Below are 24,319 nucleotides of genomic sequence, written 5' to 3'. Positions count from 1 at the left end.
GGAAGAGGAGGTGTTTTTCCCATTTAAATCACCCCTCTGAAGCTGCATCTGGTAACCAGACACTTTCCAGACACTTTCCAGGTTAAAAAATAAATTAAAGAAAAACACCCAGAAGCCCCATTGATTTCAATCAAACCTGTTTACAAGTAAATAAAACATTACAAAGTCCATTAATCTCCTCTCGTGATAGCTTAACCATGCAAAAGTAATTGCTTGATGTGACATTTATATCTGTGAGAATTTTCTAAGATAGTAGAGAATTCCTGACTTCAAAACCATCAATTCTACCATACATAACGGATGCTCTATTATTCAGATACCAGACCTCTGCAATCTCCCACCTTCTATGACTCAGCCATTCCATATGCAGACAACCTGACCACCAATCTGACCCCACTCAGCCATGGAAGCTGGTTGGAAGACTTTGGGCCAGTCACATATTCTACTTGACAGGGTTGCTGTGACAATAAAATGGGGGAGAAGATAATGTTGTAAGCTAGTTTGGGTTCTCATTGGGGATAAAAGTGGGGTAGAAATGCAGTAAGTAAATAAATAAATGCAGGAGAACTGGTTAACTACCTTAATGAGAGCAATGTTTTATATTTCAGCTGAACAAAATTTAGTTCAAATTAATACTAGGTTATCATTTAAGAAGTTGGAGAAAATGACATTACAATATGTTTGAACGTCTCCCTAGTGCTTCTCAGTGGCATCTTTCCATCTTACATGTCAAGGAGGAGGAAAATGCAGACCTTCACTTCAGAGAATACTGAACACTAATCTTTTCACAGTGGGTAGGGTGGCCCCGGAAACTGCAAAGATGGGCTGATGCCTATGGAATTTTAAAAGTATTGGAAAGTAGTGGGCAGCTTTTTCTGCAGCGAAGCCATACTGAAGATGACTGAGGAAGCCATACTGCTTGAGGGAGAAGCATGATTGAGGGAGAAAGCAATATGTTCTGCCAAGGCAATTAGCTGCAACTAAGCCCTTCTTCCAGGCTAAGGTAAGCTAGTTACATAATACACGGAATTCCAAGAAGAGCAACCATTTGGCTACCCTTCACATGCTGCAACAGATTTTGTTTATATCTAGAGACAGAAGTGCAGCAGATAGCCCTATTTCTGATCTGCTCATGGTCACTGGAACATATGAATGGAACTGATGTACACATATCTGTACATTCATGCCACACCATCAGAAGTCCAAGGCCTATTTATATGCTCCAGTGAACTTATAAAGATCTAGTGGTGGTGCTTACTGCAGCCATCATGCTCCACATCACATTAATTAATTCATTCAATCAAAACTGTGTAGCATTAGCTATTACTTCATCAACTGTTTCCTGCTAATTTTGCATGAACTGAGAGTTCTAGGACTCTTCAACTGTCAGTGAACTGTCTGCTTAAAGTTACCTTAATCTTTGATAGGTTATTTGAAACAGTCACAGAAACTGTGACTGGCCAATTACACACAAGGAATTTGCTGTGTGGTGGAGGCAAATGTCTGTCATGGCAAGATTTCTTGTATGGACATATTTTTTCTAGCCCCAATTTCATTTTCCACTCTCTTTGCAGCAAGCAAATCTACTTGTAGGCACAGTTTTAATTTTGCTTCACTGCCAGAGCGGGACAGATTTGTCAGTGGGCACAGCTTTGTCCCAGACCTCTTTCCTCCGCCCATAAGCAGACCACCTAGTCTTACCCCTCCCTTGCGCTGCTTTGCATGCTTCCCTCCACCTTCCTATCACCAAGTACTTCCCACTTCTTGTCCTGCTGTATCATTTCTATTGTCCATGACCTCTTCGCTCCTATATGACTTTAGATAGTTAGATTTTTTTTAAATTAAACAACCATATTGATAGATCAATACTAACACTAAAAAAGTAAAAAATAATAAGACTAGTCAGTCAGTCCAAACACCCGATTTGCCCCTGCATTTGATCAACAAACTGGGATGTCTCCAGCCTCATAGTTTTACATACAAACAATCAGTGATTCCATACCACACTGGGAAAAGCCCATTGATCTTGACAGTTGGGTTTACAGCACATTGGGAGGCAGATGTTTGTGAACCTGGGGAGTTTAGTAAATGGCAGTTCATGCTGTCCTTTTACAATTTGCACGCCACAATTACTCCCTCTTCACTTCCCAACATAAAAGTCAATCAGTGTTCGGGCAAAATGTACAGATGCCATATTCAAGACTTTTCATGGGGCAGTCTTACCTTTTAAAATGTTGATCTATTGATCTATCAATCTATCGATAGATTGATATATAGATCTATTAATAAGATTAAATATAAAAATTAAAGATTATATTAAATATTAAAGCACACATGCGCAACAGAGAACCTGCGAAACATTCCCCCCCTCCGGATGCAAGCAAAAAGCCAACTGAGAGGTAATGCCTGGCCCACTGAAAACAGGGCGGTAGGTAATAATGACAAATATGGACCAAAACAAAAACTCCCTGACCAATGCACTTTGAAGTCATGGGAACCTCATCGTGTGAAATTGGCTACTAACTGCTTTTTAATACAGGTTAAGAGTTGCTACAGGCCTTCTTATCTTGCTGTATCAGACATAAATCATATGAACTTGCTGATTGGCTCATTTGCATTTGTGTTGATTATGTCATATTTAGTTTACTGACCAATTTCTTAACTAGATACTAATCACGATAATGACAGAACAGCTTTAGAAACAGATAAGTATGATATTTTTCTATTAATATGCCATACTGTGTTATTCAAATCAGATTTCTCTGGATAGAAGTCTCATAAGAAGATTAGGTTAAATTTCTGGGCATGTGACTTGGGCTTTTGAATTATTCCTAAAAGCAGTGAGACAAAAACCTAAACCTGGTGCTTTTTAAAATATCACTCTAATATGATTAAACAATATTAGGAATTTTGATAATTTTAGTACTTATTTTTAGCGTAAATGTGGCATTAATTTCTACATACTAGTTTTTCTTAATCTTAGTCTTGCACAACGAGGAGAACTATTTCTTGTTCAATAAAAAATAAAAATCTCTACAGGTTTTTGATCTGGTTTGCTGGGTATAGTTCAAAGAACCAAACTCGCACTTTACTTGTTTGCATTATCAGTGTCTGCCCATGAACCAAGCTAATCTTGTAATTGGTTTTTGCAATCATTTCTTGAGTAAATGCCTCTGACTGTGCAGGCACCCCCCCCCCCCCAATAAAAAAGCAATGAAAGCTATAAAGTGTCAGTCATTTAAAGGATGCAACTGACTGTGCAGACACAAAGAAGGGAGGAATGGTAAGCAATTCTGTGCCTTACACAAATTGTTCAGTTTTATGAACTGAATAATCATGACTCCAGAGAAAACAACCTCTTCTCTGATAAACAAGATGATTTTGTTTCCAGACTGTGAAAAAGGGGCCATTCGTTACAGGGAGCAAGTACAAATTTGCTCAGCCTGGTGGTATTCTTTTTTAAAAAAATGTTTTATTTTTGCAATTTAAAATAGAATAATACATTACATAGAATAGGTACAAACTTCTGAACAACAAAAGAAAAAAATCTTAACTAAAGGTCAACAATATTGTCCAATCTTGTTGCATAGAATCTTAATCAATTACGTACCTGCTTATCTTCAGCAATGACCTCTCATTGTCTTATTATTACAAATTTCATTTAACAGCCTGGTGGTATTCTTGAAATGAGCTTTGCTATGCAGCATTGAAGTGATCTGATCAGGAGCTTACCTCAAGTATATCTGGAGGAGTTTAAATGAGGTATGTTATTTTGGCAGTTACACTTGTGTTGGAAGTATAGAGTGTGCCTTTTACAAAGGTAGCAAGATGAGTCCAGATCAACTTCCAGTTACCATTAGTTTTAACAAAATGCTGCAGCAATGAGGAAAATCATGTTTGTATGCAGTCATGAACAAACAATGTCAAAAAAGGATCTCTTTCCCTACCCTCCCTGTACAAAATATTATGCCATCTGGACAAACAGAAATCTGTGCAATAGAAGCACAAATTTCAGACGAGCCATGTGGACCATACATAAGTGGGAAATAAATGTGGGTGTGTTGTGCAACAAACTGATTGAATGCATCCTTTATTAAGAGCACTGTACTAAATTTGTGTTAGAGAAATCAGCAGGAGCCTTTGGACTTATATCCCCCATCCAAGCTTTTTAAAAAGCTATTTGCTTTCTTTTTCTGAAAACTCTCCCTCAATCCATTTTTCCCTGAAGTAAATCCTCCTTTCTGCAATTGTTTACATTATCACACCGTTTGCACATCACTTTCAACCCACTGCAAAAGAATGATTGTGCCCCAGGGGACAGAAGTGATTGTATATCTGAAGCAAAATTTTTAACGTAGGCTTCCCTCAACTGTTATACTCTCTAGAGGGAGTAAGATAGAAAGGAAAGAATGGAGAATCTTTTGAAGCATGTATCAGACATGAAACAGCACTGCAAAGTATATCATCAACCAAAGAAGAAAAATCAGGCATTTTTTTCTTTTCATATGCCAGTATTCCATCATTATAATTCCTTTTAACAGGTAAAATGTACATAATATTTATCTCTATATTAGGGGATCTTATTGCCAGTGAAGATTTGATGAAACTGTCTGGGAGAAATTGGTTGCTGCAGATGAGTGTTATTTAGATTGCATGCCATGCAAACATGAGCTTCAGGTTAACATGATGCTAAACATCTGGCTACCGTGTCATGCTGGATGGACTGAGTCTTTTTCTTTTACACACACATACAAACACATATACACACACAGAAATAAAAATTATTTAAAACTTCAATGAATGAAGTGAAAATTCACAACTATGAACTGTTTTAAAAACATTAATTCAAAGATTCCATTCGCGTCGGCATTTTAAAAAGACAATGCATGTTCTGAAGACTATGAAAATGTATTTGGTCAGGTCTGAATTATCAAGATCCAGATGTATAGTTTCAATGGGCCATTCAAAATTGCCTTGCCAGTTTCACTGACTGACCCACAAGTGATGTTAACACAATAGTAAGTCAGGTTAGAAGCAGAGGGGTTAAAACATGAAGTTCTCCAGAAGTCAGTGTTGACTCACCACTGTACATGTCAGTGTGATTTCGAAAGGACGTTTCATTATGGGGATGCTCTGTAATAAACAAAAGTACATGAGCGTACCGAAGGCAACAAAGCATGCACTAAGTAAAGACAACAAAAACTCCATAATGGAGGAGAGGGCACAAAAGGAAATACAAACGCACACAACAGAAAATTTTAATAAAATGAAATCAAAGCTAAAGGCAACGTAATACAAAGATCATTCCAAAAAACTTCACCACAATTTGGAAACAATAAAACAGCAGCAGGAAACAGCAACTAAAAGGCAGAAACTACTTATTCTTGCAAAATGAAAAATGTGATTTCTTTTAAAATTAAATTAGCATCTGACATTTTCAAATGCATTGAATGGTTCAATTGGACTTTCAAATACTAGAAAATTCTCAGCAATTATGTATGATCCAATGCACCATTCTGGTTCTCTAGTCTAGAAGAACAATTACTTTGTCATCAGACTTTCTAAAGCAGGTGACAGAAACATCATAACTCTCCTAATTCGCCCTAAGTACAGGTTTAGTCAAGTGACAGCTTTGGCACAGAAACGTGTTGGGATGAACATTAATAGTATAAACATTATTAGAGTTGCTTGTGGTTCACTCAAAAAGCTGGTATTTGCAAAGAGAGATGCCTACATTCTATTAACTTTCAAATTAACTTCTATTTCTACTACACATTAAGAATGGGGTGGGGGTGGGGAGAACAGATCAAATATCTCATGGTTTGGACCATAGGCCAGTAACAGACATTATTTCAATGTTGGTTTTGATCCACCATAGTTTAGTATCTATCTGCATCTATCTTTCAATCTTCCTCCAATGTGTAAATGTCACTTTCAGGAACTTTGTGACATAGCTACTGTATTGGTTGAAAGCTCATAGTTAATAAATTATCATGAGAAAACAAGCACTATACTTCCTGTTGGTACTTGCATTCAACAAAACAGCTCATACCCTCAAATCATTCCAGATTCCAGTCCCTTAGTTCTCAGAGAGTGTGGAATCAATAAGTATAAATAGAATTCTGATAGATGTGAAGATTTTCTAGAATGTATGAATTCTATACTAATTTATTAGAAAACTGGTGGTGAATGAAAAAGTTGGCTAAGTGCAACTGTTGATGAAATTTGTTTTGAACGGAAGGGAAAATATGGACTCCCAATATTAACTGTTGAAAAATAATTACACAATAATATTCTAACCCGTGCACTAGTATAAAGTACAATTATTCAAAAGCAAGAATGAAGAATAAGCCACAAAAAGGTTGGCCTTTGGAACTTAATTTATTTAAGTTTTTAAAATGCCACATGTATGGTGAGTAGTGACGAGAGTGAATACTTCCATACCGTAGTTAGTTGAATACAAAATGAGTGGATTGTCTGGAGAACTCATTGGTTATTCCAGTCTGCTAAAAATATTCATGGTAATGATTACTGCAATGGTTATTTCATAAAAGACTACTAAGGTTCAATAATGCTGCATTACAGAGCCTATGGTCATACGCTGTCATTGTATGAACAACATAGAGTACAGGTGATTCTCTGTATAATATACAGTATATTAAACATTTGGAAGACTTTGTATTTAGAAATCCCTTTATCATACTATAGCCTGGTTACAGTTCACCCTGATCAGACACAGATCTGCTTAGCTTCAGCAACATTATTATGGTATGACCCAGTATAGACTATATCCTGGGCCAAAAATATGGCTTTTCTTTTCTTTTCACTAAGAATAGTGGATCAAAACAATAAAATAATAATTTGCAAGGGACGGACAAATCTGCAATGAAAAATACAGGTCAGGAACTCTGTTTAAAAAAGTAGTTCAAACTTTTGAGATACACAGAACATTTAATCTCTTTTGAATGCAAAAGACATGAAAAATCTATTTAATATCGATGAAGTCATCCTTTCACACCAAGGGCCTCCAGAGAATGAATTTGCACACTATTATAAAACAAAGATGTCCAAGAGAATACTTGACAGCAAGTACAGGTAACTGGAGTATGACACACAGCAGTTTTGATGAGCCTTTCAAAAGGCCATCACTAACCTGAAGGTCATGCCGCAGTGTGAAGAGTAAGAGTAACCATAGCATACACGTCTAGGGTTATAAATTTGCACGAACATTTTACTGCTCAGATTCTTCCAGTTGCTCAGTTTCAACATTCTTCTATGACAACTGACATACCTGGAACAAATAAACTTGCCTGTGGTGCCATCAGTAAAGCATAGTTGATAAACACATGGCCAAGGGTTTTGCTGAGAACTCAAGTAAATCCCTCAGGCATTCCCAGTCAGTTGAAATCCTCAGTAAAGTTTTCCCTGATACCCAAAATGACACCCAGATCCTACTAGTAGAAAAGAGCCAAGTTTCCAGTTCTTCTCCATTATACTCTTTGGTATCACTTACACAAACTGCAAAGCATGTACCAAATACTCCACGGGCTTTCCTTTTCAATCAGTACTTCCTTCAAAATAGTAACCATGACTTTAGATAAATCAAGCTGCGTACTGTTTCAGTTTCTGTGCAGAATTTATACCCACAATATAAAAATTATTTTTTTGAATCCTTCATACATTTGCCTCACATTCGCTGAACAGTGCACAGAGACAAGTCAGATTGTATCCAATGGTCCCACTGCTAATGCTTGTACATTAACATGAACATATGCCTTCGTGCAAATAGGATTCTACTTTTGGAAGTATTATTGAATGCATGAAGCCTTCTATGCATGTCTACTGATGCACACAAACTTTAAAGGGACAAATTACAGTGTTTGATTGAACACACAGATGTTGGAGGTTGGACCAACAATGTGGTGTAGTGGTTAACAGCTGTAGATTCTAATTTGGAAAACAGGGTTTGATTCCCCACTCCTCCACATGAGCAGCGGACTCTAATCTAGTGAACCAGGTTTGTTTCCCCACTTCTACATATGAAGCCTGCTGGGTGAACTTGGGCTAATCATAGCTCTCTCAGAACTCTCTCAGCCCCACCTACCTCACAAGGTGTCTGTTGTGGGAAGAGGAAGAGAAGGAGTTTGCAAGCAGTTTTGAGACTCCTTATGGTTGCCAAAAGTGGGATATAAATCCAAATTCTTCTTGACAAATGTTCAGTGAACATGAGGCCCAACATCTAAAGATGGCTTGAGAAAGCTCACATTCTTAATGAGACAATAGTTTGACCTCCAGATCATTTGCCCATATTTTGGGTTCATAGCAGCATTTTAACACCTCCCTGACTGGATGCAAAACCATTCAAATGAAGTCCACTGTTAAAAAGTAAGGTAGATTTATATCCCTCCTGAGCAAGACACCATTGGCAGTCCTGTGTGACACAGCAAGGCAATATTATGATAGTGCAATTTTTAAAATGACATGTGGAGCACCACCACTTTGAATCCAAACATGCCAGAATCCTCTGCACAGGAGTCAAATACTGTAACTGCACAGGAGTCAAATCCTCTTGGAAAGATTATGGATTCACTTCCCTCTTTCTGCTGTCACCATTTTCATGCATGGAATATACTGGCAGAAGCAGGGATGCCCAACTGCTGGATGCCTGTAGGGTTGGTATCCATAGCATAAGTGCATTCATAGTTCAGTTGGCCTTGAATGAAGATGTTATGAATGTTTCAAGAGTCAACAGTCACTAAAAATATGCCAGTAACATTTGAATACAACATTTTTCAAAAGAAATGGAGGTTGAAACCTTATGCCCTACTTTCAAACAGAGCCCAATGAGTAGAGAAAGACAAACTGTTTGCTCCAAACTTCCTAATTTCAGGTATCTGGTAAATGAGGCCTTATTCTCATAAAGTGCTGGTACAAAACCCAGTGATTAATAAATTAATTAAACATTTAGATCCCACCGTTCCTCTTGGTTCAAGGAAGCTAAGTTCCCCAGATAAATCCAAAGATAAAACAAGTCATAAATTGCATCCCCTCTAAAAAAAGGTTTCTGCCATTTAAACCCACTCAAAGGCTCTAGTAAAGGGGCAGGCCCTGCAGCGTTTCCTGAAAATCTCCAGGGAGGGAGCCCATTTCACAGAGCCAGAGTCATGATGGAAAAGGCCTGAGCTTGGGTTAATGCCAGATGGCTCACCCAAGTGGTGGAATAGACAACAGATGGCTGCCTGATTACCATAGTTGGTACACAAGGACATATGGAAGGAGACGGTCCTTCAAATGTGTGGGTCCCAGGTCATGAAGGGCTTTAAAGGTCATAACCAGCACTTTGAATTGAGTTTAGAAACAGACCAGCAACTAACAAAACTGTTTCAAAAATGGGCAATATACGTTCCTGGCAGCTAGCTCAATGGTAATTGAGCTGGCACTTTCTGGAGCAATTGTAGTTTCCAGGTTGCACAATGTGATGCAGTAACCCAACCATGAAGTTGCAGAAGCAGAGATCAATGTGGCCAGATGAGTCTAGGTAATACTGTACAGTTTCTAAACATTTCTTTCTTAATGCTCTTGCAAAATTTAGGTGATATCTGGCCCCAAGGACTGGGCTTATGAATGGGAACTGCCATTGAATTGAAGTATTCAAAGTGAATTCAGTATATGTTCCTCTCATTATATTCTACTGGGTAACTGTTGATGAGAAACAGAAAAATAATCAGGGCCCTGAAAAATAGGCTCATGATGATGTCAGCAGTGACACCTTAGTCTCTTGCCTCTAGGCATGTGTCAGTAGCATTGCGAATGGACCAGAGACAACTGTTATGCTTTTCATAGCACTAGTGAAGTACTTTTCTGGGCACAAAAAAGGGGCAAATGTTAGAAAAAAGTAATCATTGAGATGTGCAGGCTCAGAAAAAGCACAAGAGTTTGTACAATGCTGAATACATGTGTACAAACTATTGGATGTACAGAAGTGTTTAAAGTGTGAAAAACTGAGAAAATATTGAAAATATGTTGCTATTTTAACAAGCTGTCATAAGAGTTTCAGAATGCTCATTAACATGAACAGTAGCCCAAATTACCTTTTGAGAAAGCTGTGCAACACACCACCCCGGTCTGCACACAGAATGAGACACAGAGTATAAAATACCTTTAACAGGTCCTGGAAGTGCCTGGATATTAATGCCCACTGCAGAAATATTAGCATGTTGAATCCTACCTTTCCATTCAGCTAATGAAGATGCTTTCCTCTGGCACAAAGAACATTTTTTTGAACTGGAGGAATTAGGTTGCCTTAACTGAAATGAGGGGCAGCACTGAATCCAATCACTATAAAGAAGATAGATATATAAAAACTGGCCAGTGTGGACACATTCTAGAAACCTGTTCTGTAAATATATCTGATGGACAACAAAGTCTTTGAGATTTTCCTGTTTAACATTTTAATCTAAAGGAGGATTGATCAGACACTCCTATAAGCAAAGCTTATAACATGTGTCCACCCTGACCAGGGTCCATCTATTAGGTCTCTGCCCTTCTAGTATATCGTATTACAAACACATTTTGACCCCATAACTCCATTATGATGCCATGGACTCCTTGGAGGAAGGGCACAGTACTTACATCGCATACAAAGTAAAATAAATACAATTTCATGTCTCTCCAAACACCTGGCAAGAAAACAACATAACTGAGCAATACAAACAAAACCAAAATAAGGAGATTGTTTCTCTGCATATGGCCAAAATAACAAGGTACAGAAGAACTCTTGCTCAAGCAAGATCGACATAAATACTTACTGGTCAGGACCTTGAGAGTGTAAGGATTTTTCTGCTGAATGGTATGGGTGAAGGCAAAGCGAGCATTACAGCTGTAGTCAGTCAGCGCATCCTCCTGCATGACATTGGAGAAATACAAGTCACCATTCTGTCCCTGGGAGACACGCTTGTCCTGGTGAATTGACTCCATGGCTGTAAGAAAGAACAATAATTCTTGATGGAACGAATGGCCTTGCACCCTGCCATTGGAATCTAATGGCATGCATACTGGCTAGATACCCAGAAAGGCCACACATTGCTTAATCCCAGCTGGAACTGCTGCATGACTAAATTCAAAACATGTCTGATAAAGACAATCTAATTACTATAGATTTTGCTATGGATGAAAATGTCCACAGAAAACACAGTTGGGTAACCTCTAACACAGTGCTTTTTAATGGGGAGGGGTCACACAGCCCCTGCAGGGGGCAATCTACAAATCTTGGGGGAACATTCAAAACTTAGGGTATAGATTTGGGATTCTAGGCAGCTAATTCAACTCACTTCCAATGTCTTATGACAGTTATTGAGGAAGAGCTGTTTTATTCTGCTAAGGGTTCAATGAGGATGAAATCCCAGATCTTAGATTTCTCTCACAGCTCCTTTAAATTGTAAAAGACAGCAAATAGGAGCATACATCTAATTTATACCTGATACCTACATATTTTATGAATACGATAAATATACTTGTACAAATGGGGAACCCACAAGGACTTATGGGGGGCATCTCATTTTCTCCTCTGCCATTATTTCCTTTTTACTTTTCCTGAAAGCCTCCATAGCGTCCCCCTTTTCTTTCCTCCTTCCCACCCAATAGCCAATCTACTTTCTACTCTCTCCTTACCTCCCCAGCTCCATTCAGCTTTCCCTCCATCCCTTTCTCTGACAGCCTCTCCTTGGCAAAAACCTGGCTGAGTTGCACATAGCTGGCTACTGTACTGGGTTTAGTTGCATGCGGTAAGCTGCAAAAATTTGCACAGGGCACCTCATTTCCCCCCGTATGTCCTCTTCGCCCTCCCTGAGACAGTCATGAACTGCTGGACCTGCCCCTGATGAGTGCTCCCTCAGAAGACAAAAGAGGTGTGGAAAGGGCTCTGCCGTTCTCCTTTCCTTTTATTGACAGAAACCAAGGCTTCAACCAGCAATACTGTTATAGTTGCCTAGCAATGGCCACAGATAACATTTGTTTCTTAAAGCTGCTACCTCTATTATTTTGGTGTTTTTTTAATCCACTCAGATATTTCTGCAAATCTGTTTAGTTTTTTTTTTCAAATTCGTAGAAAGATCCGTCTTGTCTGTTATGGCTCCAATCTCCAGATTTTATGTATCCGCAGATCCTCACAATTTGTGTACATTTTTTTTTTGTGTGCGACTGATTCACAAAATCATTTTCCTTACCAGTTCACGTGGTTAAAAAAAAGGCACTGGCAGCTCCCACTAGTGCTAACTATAAAGCAACCCAGTAACTAGGGTAGAATTTGTTCAGGGTATCAAGGTAGCAGCATGTGACCTAAATGCTTCAGATCTGTTTGACACTGCAGGAGACCTGAGGGGTGCAGTTTTGGAATAGTGTAACACTGCTGAGAGGATTGATGTTTCAAGGTGATCCACGGCAATTAGTCCCCACCTCTTTCAACCAATTAGTAGGCAGCAACTATTCATTCATCATAACTAGATTTTCCTCATTTAGTACTGAGACTATGACAGAGGGTGACTGATAATCTGCACTTTTGTTATGCCGCAGTTGTTGCTTCAAGCTATATGGCCCCTTGGTGGCTGACTATACTACAGAATCATCTACATCCTGTGTCAGAATCTTGCAATTTATTAAGGAACATTCCCAGTATTCAAGTGCAGCTCTAGCCACCCAGCCAACATGAAACTCACAGCTACTCATCCAGAAAATAGCAGGAGGTGGCAGTCCAGGAGGGGGATTGCATGCCAAGATAAGCGGAGCACCTTCATGAACCTCTTGGATGTCCAAGTTTTCTTTTGGCCACAAAGGTGACTCTGTAATAAATAATAAGTTTCAAGTGAAAATATATATCACCAGAAGCTAATTTCTGAAATTGTTTTCAAGTACCACACCCTTCAGTGGCGTATTTTCCTAGGGACAAGGGGTACCCCATGTCCCCGGGCGCCCCCATTTGGTCACATGGGGGGCACCAAAATTTCAGGGTTGTTGGTGTTTTTTTCCCCATTTTTAGTGTTTTTCACATTTTGGCCTGCACAGGGTGCATTTTTAAAGCTAGCGGCATCAACTTTTCAGGGTATCATCTAGATACTGTCCTGATGATACCACCCAAGTTTGGTGAAGTTTGGTTCAGGGGGGCCAAAGTTATAGACCCCTAAAGGGGGTGCCCCCATTGTTTCCAATGGGAACTAACAGGAGATGGGGGCTACCCATTTGAGGGTCCATAACTTTGGCTCCCTGGAATTTGTTTTATCTTAATCTCCAACACTAGAAAGTGATGCTTTTTTGGGGGGGTCCACCTACCTCATAGGGTTGGTGTGAGAACAAAATTAGGAAAGAGAGTTGATGGGGAGAGAGCCATGTATGTTTTGCTGGGGGTGGGAGGTGTTTTGTGAGCTGGTGCAAAAAATCATTGTTTGGTCATGGTGGGGGAGGGTGGGTGCCGATACGGGGGGGAGGGGGGGGCGCCAGCTCAGGTTTTGTCCATGGGCTCCAGTTTGCCTAGATACGCCTCTGACACCCTTCTCCCAGGCAAGTGATGCTCATCAATATCCATCTTGTTTTCCACGCTTTTTGGTTCTTTAATCTCCTCCTAACAACTGTTGTCACCCTTCCCATCAACTTCTGCAAGCCCTGGATTAAAACTCTGGTCCTATCAGCATCTACAACTGGTTCAAAAATACCAGGCCTGGGAGCCCAACATTTGTAAGTGTACAGTTACTCAGAACATTACTGCTCAATGACTCTCATAGCTATGCCTTCTTAATTCAGTCACATGTTGAGGGAAGAGGGTGTGGCTGCATTTTACAATAAGAAAAATGAATGAAAGTTACAACCAATTCAAACTCTTTGGTATACATCATGTAAGTGAAAATGTTCCACAGAACAAGTGATTTCAGGTACACTTGATTATTTGTTATTTTCTTTCCTTATGGGCACTTTACTCATTAGCAATTTCTTGAAAAAAATCTCTTCTTCCAAGACAAAAGTCCTACTCAAAAAGTACTGTAAGGCTATAGAAAGGAAGGTTGATGGACCAAGATCAAAGTGTCCTGGCAATAACTTCTATTGCCAATAATGCTGAACATCCACACTTTCGAGAGTCAATGTGTTGCAATAGTTAAGAGGGGTAGACTCTAACTTGGAGAACTGGGCTTGATTCCCCACTCCTCCATAAGAAACCTGCCAGTGATCTTGGGCCAGTCACAGTTCTCTCAGAAGTCTCTCAGTCCATGCAGAGGCAGGCAATGGTAATCCACTCTGAATGTCTCTTGCCTTGAAAACCCTACGGGGTCGCAATAAGTCATCTGTGACTTGATAGTACTATCTACCCACCTACATTTTTGTTCACACAGTAAACCCGAAGTAAACCAAAAGTAATGGCTTTTCTTACACAGAGGTCATCTTCATGTACAGAAAAAGATATACAAACTAGGTCCAAGGAAAAGCCCCCCAAAACATAAGAAAAGTCATGCTGCATCAGACCAATGTCCATCAAGTCCAGCAATCTATTCACACAGTGGCCAGCCAGGTACTTCTAGGAAGCCCACAAACAGAAGAGCTGAACTGAGTAATCTCTTTGCTGAGTCATGGACTAAGTCCACAGTAATCAACCAGGTTAGGAGAAGGGGCAACTGAAGATATGTGCCATAAAGAACAAATTGCAAACATATAATTTAAAAATTGTTGCCAGGGAAAATGATTGCTGGTATTAATTTTTCAAAACCTGTATATTGTTGAAAGTAAGTTCTACCAATACCCAAGTTTTTAAAAAAAGTAAATCAAGCCATATTCTCTAAAGCTATAATCCTCCATGTTACAAACCCTGCAGTTATCATACTCACTTGAAACCTGCAGGACGATTTTGTTGGAAATGGCTGTCCCGAGGCGATTCTGAGCAAAACACTGATATTCCCCCTCATAGTCCTCTGGCCTACCACCACTGCGGAAGTCAATGCTAAGTGTACCCGATTTGCTTCTCCTGGTTACTCTTGGGTCCTTTCCATAATTGAAGAACTTCCCATTTCGTGTCCATGTAAATCTGTAAACAGGAAGATAAATGAATATATGAAGCAGCTCCAAACTGAGTTCATCCACTAGTTCACTTTACTTAGCATTATACACACTGATTGGCAAGGTCTCCTGTGTTTCCCATCCTCTTACCCAGCTAGGGATGTCGGGACTGAACTTGGAACTGTTTGCATTCAAACCATGGGCTCTACCACAGAACCATTTCCCTCCCTACAGCTAAAGCAAAGATTCAATGACTTGTCCAAATAGGAAGACTTTTATCTACTGCTGAACAGCTTATGCCCTGACCTGGATGGCCCTGGTAGCCCGGGTTGGCCCTAATTAGTACTTGGATAAGAAATTACCAAGGAAGTCTGTGGTTGTTACACAGAGGAAGCCAACAGCAAATAACTTCAGTTAGTCTCTTGCCTTGATAACCCTATGGGGCTGCCATAAGTCAGCTGTGACTTGTTAGCATTTGACCCACATGCATACGGTTTACAGCTTATTTGTAAGCTGTTCTGTCTCAGTGTATTATGAGGATTCTTCCGTCTTACATTTTTGAAGAAAGACAAAAAACCTGAATACAGAATTTTATGTTTAACATTTTACTACTCGCAGCATGAGAGTTAAAGAGTGGAAGAAACAAACAGGGTCGACATGTTTACATAGATTTCACTGGAATAACTGCCACATAGCAAATGTAAGTCTTACTGCAGTATCTTTCTCCAAGGCATTTAGCTGCAACAGAAGCTTTATGACACAGACTCCCTTAAAATTCCCTCAGGGACATTTTGAATTTGGCATACTTGTTTTGAAACATTTCTAATATTTCTTTACTCCTCATCAGAGCCTAAGGCAGCTAACAATGATCCTGCTAATATATATTTAAAATACAACAGCAGCAGCTGAAGCATCAGTAGATCCGCAACAGCAACAAGATAAACTGCCTTCTGACATTAAAAAAAAGTTTTCGTGGCTTCCCTGAAAACTAGATGACGTTCTTCCCATAACTGACCGGTAGGCAAGGAGAAGGCATGAGAACAGGCTATGGTCAAGAGAGGCACTCAAAGGGAGCTCAGACAGTTGTCTGCTGAACACACTTGGCATGCAGACTCATAAGGGAAAGCATCTTATGGGCAATTAATACACTTGGAATAATTCCTTGATACCTGAGCGATTAAAAAAAACACACCTGCAAGTTTAAGGAATAGGAAGCATTCCCTACTGTCTCATTGGGAGTCTCTGTGATATGCTGACCTATTACATTATTTCTAGTCTAGCTTTTCTGATTTAGATTAAAAAGTGAAGTACAGGGAACTACACGAGGAAAGGCAATCAGTAACAAATAAAAAAAAACCTGTACTCACGTAGGAAAAGGGTTGCCTTTGGCTTCACATTCAATGTTTATGTTATCTCTTGGATCTACAATATAATTCTTCACAGACTGTTTTGTAATAGTCGGGGGCTGAAATACTGAAATCGGAACACAGGACACAGAGGAAGAGAGGATGGATGGGGAAAATGTAAAAAGAAAAGAATGTTCATTTGTTATCACATGAAGTAAAATATTACTGTGCAATGGAAAACTTGTCTGATTGTAGCGACGAATGACGACTTAAAGCTAGTACTAGTGATCTAATCTTGATAGGATACCAGATGCCGCCATTTCCTCTGCCTTTGTATATAGTGGGTAATTCACTACTAATATGATCATGTCTTAGGAATTAGAATGTGTGTCCATTTACATTACTCAATAATCCTTAACTTTCAATTCAGCCACAAAAGAGTCATTCTTAGATTACCCTCACTCCATCAGAAGTTTGTCACCAATTCTTTTGTACTGGTTTGTCACATTTTTAGTATGGTGCATATTCTTTTTGTAGACAATTTTAATGAAAGGGAAAACTACCTTTTAAAAAGGGTTTGACCTTACGTTTACCTTTAATTACGTAAAATATGGTTCCTCCTGTTAAAAAAGGAGTTTTACGGTTATCATGAATGTATTATTATATGTGTATAAGTAGCATTTATCATGCTGCAGCTTTCATAGGGTTAAATCCCATGTTACTCTTCCAAGAGAGACGCTTCTTTCTTCTGCATGTGGGACAGGGGAAAGACTTTTTCCTGATTTCACTGCAGAGTCTCAAGTTGCATCTCAAGTTAGGTAGCTAGGAGAAAAATGTCCCATTGCTATAACTGAAACGGGGCTGCCAGGCCTCCTGGTACAGTAGGAGATCTCTCACCAGCAGCCCACATTGTCCACTGCCCATCTATGGTGGTAGGAGAAAAAAAAATCAATGATATCAGTAGCATAGCTATGTCACTTTTGGGGAAAACTCAAAGGTGAAATGGTTGGTTCTAGGAATTACTGGAAGCTTTTTGGTGAAACCACGGAGGATGCAGAAATTCCTAGAAGTACTTCTAAGTTTCTCTGGAAGTGATGTAGAGGTGCTGACAAACTTCCCCCATCCCACCTTTCCCAACAGTTGCTAGGCTTAGCCTAGCAACCCTTAATAGAACCCTCTCCATCTTCAGATTTCCCTTCTCCTCTTCCCTGGCAGTCTCTCCCAAGGAAAAGTTTGGCTGAACAGCATGGTAGTTGCCAGTGTCAGGCTAGGCCCAGTTGCACAGCTAGTTCGTATCCAGATTTAGATTTCAGATTATCCTGCAAACCTAGGTCTTCCATCACGTTTGTAAAGAAATAATTCCTATCTTTCTCCAGCTCCATTTTGAGGCTCCATTGAACCACACTACGGAGCAGTTTGCAATTAGTTATACAGCTTCACAGATTCACATAAAGAAAAATTAAACACATTGGGATTCTTTGAAAATAAATTTACTTATATTTTAGTGATCTTGCTTTCTGCATTTTTCCAAATGATCAAAGCAATAAAGCAAGGCACATGCAAGGCGCATGCTCCAAGGCACCTCAGATACATATGAAACATTCATATGTGCTGTATTGCCTTTATACTACTTAAAAAGCCATTGATCACATTTTACAAATGAGGGATACTGCAATTCAGCAATAAGTGATTAGTAAAAGATTACTGAGATAATCTATGGCAGAGAAAGCTTAAGCAGAAATAGTAGTAATGATGAAACCTGTAAGCGTATGTAAATGCTTTCCCTTAACGCTGAACAGCAGCAGCTCTGATAGTGAGAAGTATGCATCTCCACCCATGTACTCCTCTCTTAAGTGGGTACCAACCCCACTTCCATGATCACTCTACAAACAGAAAGCACATGCCTAATGTTTATTTCAACACAGCAATCCACTTCTAGCCCCCTCTTTTTCTTGATAACTTTTAATAAGAATTGGTTGTTTTCCACAAATCTCAACCTCCTTTCTGGCTACTGTTCTTCACACCAGAATTTATTTGCACCAAGACACAAAATTCAACTTAGAAGTATGTTTTCATTACCAGGGCTATGTCCTGGTTAGGGTTTCCAACTCCAGCTGGGAAAATTCCAGGAGATTTGGGGGCTGTGATTTTGGAGGGGGGGGGGTTCAAGGATGGATTTCACCCAGCGTCTATGGCATACCCCAGAGTTTGCCCACTGAAGCTGTCAGTTTCTCCAGGGGAGCGGAGATCTGAAGTCTGGAGATCAGTTATCACTCATGGAGAACTCCAGGCTCCACCTGGAGGTTGCCAACCCTATTTCTGGCATATGAGTAGAAAAGTGATTCTGATCATAGGAAAGATCAGATCCCTTAACATTAAACAGCTGGAGTCTCCAGGCTTTGCTAAAACAGACATTGTGTAGATTCTGGATGTCAGTCAGTAAAATATATATTGTACACATTTTTTGTCTATCAAGTCACAGCTGATTTATGGCAGCCCTGTGGGGTTTTCAAAACAAAAGATATGAGGTGGTTTGCCATTGTCTGCCTCCAGACAATGTCAGGATCCACATCAGGATCCTGCCATCCAAATATTAACCATGACTGACCTTGATTAGCTTTTAATATCTGGGATCAGGCTGGCCTGGGGCTATGCTGGTCAGGGCATTGCACACATTCACAGCTGCAATTCAGGTCAAGGCTATGCAAGAAGGACAGAGGGGATTCAACTCTTCTAATTCCCACCCATTTTTGCTTTCTTACTTTTTGTTATTATAGCATGTCAATTAATTCATTATGGAAGTTGGTGGGAGACTGACTTGTCGGGGTGGGGGCTGACTGGTGACTTAATGTCCCTTCCACATAGAATTCTGACAGAATGCTAGAGCACTGCAGCAATAAGACAACATCACTTCAGGTCACAGTGGAATTAACATTATAGTGTCAGAAAACTGGCGATTACACTCTCCATCAGCCCATTCCCCACATTTTTCTACCACTGGAGGGTGGAAGGAAGGGCTGGCCAGGGCAGGAAATCCTTTTTCTGAAGTGGGAACTGGTAACCCTAAAGTCAGCGGAAGAATAAACCTAACTCTTCTCTTCTGCAAGTTCTCCTGCCTCCATCCCTCCCCCTCCCCCTTTCAATGGTAGCTCTAGTTGGCTTTTCCCAGTCTCAGAAGACCAAGAAGAGCAGAGAGAGAATAAGCAAGATCAGCATTTATCAATAAGGCTTTTGGGTTAGCATTACAGATGTTCAATTAGTGCCTGAGTTGCCAACCTCCAGGCCGAGTCTGGAGCTCTCTTGGAATTACAACTGATCTCCAGGCTTCAGAGATCAGCTTCCCTGGAGGAAAAGGCAGCTCTGAAGGGCAGACTCTATTGCATCACATCCCAGATGTGCTCCTTCACCCTCTCCCAAACCTCTAGGAATTTCCCCAGCCAGATATGGCACCCTAACAAGTGCAAGAAAATCAATTTACAGAGTGTGCTTTCCCCCTTTATGAAATGCAGTCTCATCCTGAAACACAGAGTACTGGGCAGAAAACAACTATCACACTTATGTAACCTCACACAGACAGACACAGAACAATCTGTCATAGGTTATGAGGTCTGGAGATTCAACTGGATTTGTGGTTTAAAATGAGATTGACCTCTGTTGACTCCCATTTCTGCTACTGTAACTCTATGCCCTTTCCTTTGACCGAAAGAGGCCCCTCAGCAACAGTAAAGACATGCCTGCCTAAAAAAAAACCAGCCCAGTGCATCGACAACAGCAGTGGCATGCAAGCATCAGCAGAGTGAGAGCTCTGGCATCTAATATCCGCATGCTGATGAGATAGCAAATTGAAACACAACAAGGTCATCATAGCCACACTGTGCCATCATGAAAGACCACAACTGAACCTACAAACTTATTTATTTCAGTCAGCACGTGGGCTGCAAAATAAAATAAGGTGTGTGCTGCACCTGCTTGTGAATGCATGAGAACTTAAAAATATTCATTATGTGCCAAAAAGAAACTGGACAAGATCAAAGCAGACTAAAGAGCAGCAAATATTTAACGAAATGACTCTACTAAGAAAACTCTATCCCTAGTTGCAGTGGAAGGCTAAACCCTCTCAAATTTGGGGAGCTAGCAGGGAACACCGTAACAAGGAGTACAGATCTGTTCAGGAATCACACTTGGAAATGCAATCTCTAAAGCTGTTTGGATGCAACATATGCGCAAGGAATCCAAAGGCTAGGACAGGGGTTATAAGAAACATGCTCTAACGGAGTATTGCTCGTATTTTCATCATTATAAACCAATAATGGTTTCTATTTCAAAAATATTGTAACAGAAATGGCCTTTCATTATGTTTAATTTGTTCTGAAGTTTTGTCCCTCTAGTGGCCATGATATGATACAAGCCATTATTGAATACAAGTACAGGGCCTGCAGGGGCTTGTGGGGTACATCTCATTCCTCACCCACTATTTTCTCTTCCTCATAGTCCTGGAACCTCATAGTCCTTTTCCCGCGTAATCCTTTTTCTCTCCTCCCCCAAACAAGCTAAGCTATTTTTAATCCATCCCTCTCATCTCCAGCTTTTCCCCCTTCCCTCCTCAAGGCAGCTGTGAAAACTCTGGTCAGGTTTCACAGTGTCAGATTCACGGCCCAGTTGTGCAGTGCTGGACACAGCTGTGTGGCTCCAGCTGCCAAACCTGGCCCCAATTGTGCTGTAGAGTACCCATTAGAACTTGTATTTTCTTCCACACACTATTTTGTTTTGTCCCCCCTGCCAGCCCTCATAGCCTCTCCCCTTTTTCTGTTTCCTTCTCTCTTGCCCACTTAGGACCTAGACTACCTTTATTGCCCCCCTACCTTCAGCTTTCCCTTTGTCTCTCTCGTTGGCATCCTCTCCCTCAGAAGATTTTGTGCAGTGGCAGATGGTGAACCCAATTGTTCAGGGTAGGACATCAAGCTGTGGCCAAATGCACACTGCCAGTCACCAAGTTGGGCCCAACTGCACAGTAGGGAACATTCAAGGACTTTTGGAGGGCATCTCACTTTCCCCTGTATCCCGCTCATCACGCTATTTCTTCTTCTCTTCCTCCTGGCAGCATCCATACTATGACCTACCCATCTACCTACCCACCTACCCACCTTCCTTCTATCCGTGACCCATCTTCAGCTACATTATTATTTATTTACTTAATTTACGTTTTCTCCACAATGGGGAGCCAAGACAGCTTACTTCTCTCCACTGTGCAATCCTCACGAAAGCCCTGTGACATAGGTTAGGCTGAGTGTGTGCAACTGTTAACTCCGTGAACACCATGGCAGAATAGGGATCTGAAATAGAGTCTCCCATATTCTAGTCTGAAACTTTTACCACTATACCATGCTGACTTTCATGGGGTGGCTGTTATTGAACAGTAGAAAGCAACCAGTCCTGGCTGAGTGATGCAAATCGTGTGGTATCAAATCACCCAGTATTGCTGATGGGCCTATTTGTGATGAGTCCTCCCTCAAAGGTCAAAACAACCTTGGAATGAGCCATACAAACTAAAGCTTAAAGGCTCTCAGTACTGTTCTGATTGCCTAGCAATGGCTACTATTTTTAAAAAAACACTTCTCCCATTTAAAAAAAAATCAGATTTGGGTTTTTCCCCATGTCTGTGTTTATGGTCTCTGTATTTAAGTATCTACAAATGGGGCCATATTGAAAATTAGATTTACTAACTTTCTCAAACTGCAAATCACTTTATTAACTTTTCTTGAAAGGGAATGAAATTAAACACACTAAAAAGAAATTGTGGCAGTGGTAAGGGGTGAATTCAATATAATACTGTCACCTTTTCTGAAAGAGAGAAGTTATCTTCACAGGCAGGCAAGCTTAAATGCATAAAAATGATTCCTTAATTAAGTTTCATTGGACAACATGTTGCCTAGCAAACTTACAAGTTTCCAGAACTCCTTACAGGTAAGAATAGCCGGATACTAGACAAAAAGTACAGCTAGCAAGCCCACATGATAGAACTGATAAAAGGCAACAAACAGTTTTCTATCTTAACCTTGTGGCAAGTGCCATTTGCCTGAACGATATAAATGCATCTAGGTTTCTATGCTAGTCAGAATATTTTGCAGCTACATGTTACCACCAAGTTATGTGTTTAATGCATAGTTCAAGCATTAGAAACTCAAGCTTTCAGCTCACAGGGCTCAAAGGCCCTCTCCAGTATCACAAACCATATAGATAATGTTCATCCTGCAGCCCCTTCCACTTTGGGCTTTTCAGCTCCCTTGCAAGCTTACTGGTAAGTGCAGATTTTTCTGCTCTTTTTCCAGACACGAATGGACAGCTACTTCAGATAAAAATAAGCCAGAAAATAGGACTTACATTCATCTTGAATACTTGCTGTTAGTTCCAGTGTGTAAGCATAGCAAAAAAGGAAAGAAAAAACAGAAAGGGTTAATCTAAAATATTTTAGATGCGAAATGTATCTAAAAATGTTAAATCTATCATTTTAATAGTTAATATTATTAGCTAAGGTTTACTACCAAATTTTGTTAGTTTTTAAGGTGCCACTGGACTCCTTTGTGTTAATTCTCATAACAGATTAATATCATTTATTCCAGCATGTTTTGTAAGAATGCATGTTAACAGATACTATGATAGCATACTGCTATAGGCCTTGTTCCAATACCTATACCAACATAATGGTCTGCAAAAATTGGGTAGGCAAAGTTTTTCCATAGTTACATAGAGATTCCATATCCCTCTAAATCTGAAGCAGCTCCATGAAGGTATCTCACAGATGTGAATAATCAAGAAGAGTACATACACACACAAACCAACTACTAGTACCATTGCAGAACTGCCAACTGCTTTCCCATACATAGTTTTAATACCTACCTTAGATCTTTTTGAAATGTCCACTGACCATTGTAATAGCATAAATTACACATATTTATTCGCACGTCATTTACAGGATTACAAACATTTCAGCACTGCACTTTGCTTATCAGAAATGAATATTGAGTGTACCAATAAAATGATGGTAGTGCATATGCAGCAAAAGCTTACTACATGGCCAGTGCCGTACTGGGGCTAAATTGCGCCCAGGGGCATGACTGCTTCCCCATGCCTCCCCCTGCCCAGCTCCCCTCTCCCTCCCCCTGTGCCCCACTTACCGGAGCCAGCAGGGTCTGGGGAGGGCAAAAGCCAGTCTGTAGGGAGGTGGGGCTCGGGTGGAGGCAGAGGTGATAGGCTGGCTCCTGCCCTCCCGGCCTCCTGGGGGGGGGGCAGGAGCTGTCCTGCGGCCACAGTGAACAACTCAGCCAGCGAGCGCTGCCCCAACACAGGGGTAGCTGTAAGGCATCAGCAGAGGCTGCACGCAGGGATATGGCCAGCGGCTGGTGCCCCCCCATAATGGAATGGCGTGCGTCCAGTGACATGGGATACCCCTTGTCCCCATTAGCAGTACACCACTGTACATGGCACATGTCAGTAGAAAGAGACTTGTTAGCAGCCTTTATAAACACAGTTAAAGTTAGCATTATGACCATAACTACTTTGCAACTAAATTACAGGTTCATTAGGTCAAAGATCATAGCAACTTTCAGACCATCTCATTAATTTCCCATACAAACAAAGCGATGTTCAAAATTTTGCAACAAAGATGGTTACATGTATGGAATGAGAATAGCCAGGTGTTCAAACTGGATTCAGAAAAGAAAGAAGATCACACTGCAGATGTATGAGAGTTACTGGATCATACCAGACAATTTAGACAGAAAACTGGTTTGTGTTTTATAAATTACAGCAACATTTTTGACTGTGTAGATCATGAAAAGCTACAGATGGCTGAAAAGAAATGGATATGTCAAATAATCTAATTGTTTTGATGTGCAACATGTACTCTGGCCAAGAAACCACTGTTAAGAAAGTATCTGGAG

At 40.3% G+C, this 24,319-nt stretch overlaps 1 protein-coding gene across 18 annotated transcripts in view; it reads right to left on the bottom strand.

Annotated features, from left to right (window-relative positions):
- The window catches only part of NFASC (neurofascin), a 257,064-nt gene that overhangs the window by 98,720 nt on the left and 134,025 nt on the right, over positions 1-24,319 (bottom strand). For 13 of the 18 annotated variants that reach the window (XM_048496445.1, XM_048496444.1, XM_048496456.1 and 10 more), the window contains 6 exons: positions 22,761-22,778; positions 16,401-16,506; positions 14,865-15,061; positions 12,714-12,836; positions 10,809-10,979; positions 5,083-5,133 (listed from right to left, as the gene is read on the bottom strand). In XM_048496445.1, the coding sequence (XP_048352402.1) occupies positions 5,083-5,133; positions 10,809-10,979; positions 12,714-12,836; positions 14,865-15,061; positions 16,401-16,506; positions 22,761-22,778 (666 nt within the window). The remainder of the gene's footprint in view (positions 1-5,082; positions 5,134-10,808; positions 10,980-12,713; positions 12,837-14,864; positions 15,062-16,400; positions 16,507-22,760; positions 22,779-24,319) is intronic. The other 5 variants (XM_048496450.1, XM_048496459.1, XM_048496452.1 and 2 more) reach the window with 2 other exon arrangements.

The sequence above is a fragment of the Sphaerodactylus townsendi genome, linkage group LG05, assembly GCF_021028975.2.
Source record: "Sphaerodactylus townsendi isolate TG3544 linkage group LG05, MPM_Stown_v2.3, whole genome shotgun sequence".
NCBI classification, from domain to species: domain Eukaryota; kingdom Metazoa; phylum Chordata; class Lepidosauria; order Squamata; family Sphaerodactylidae; genus Sphaerodactylus; species Sphaerodactylus townsendi.
The sequence above is the reverse complement of the archived record's forward strand: the minus strand, read 5'-3'. Positions and strand labels throughout refer to the sequence as shown.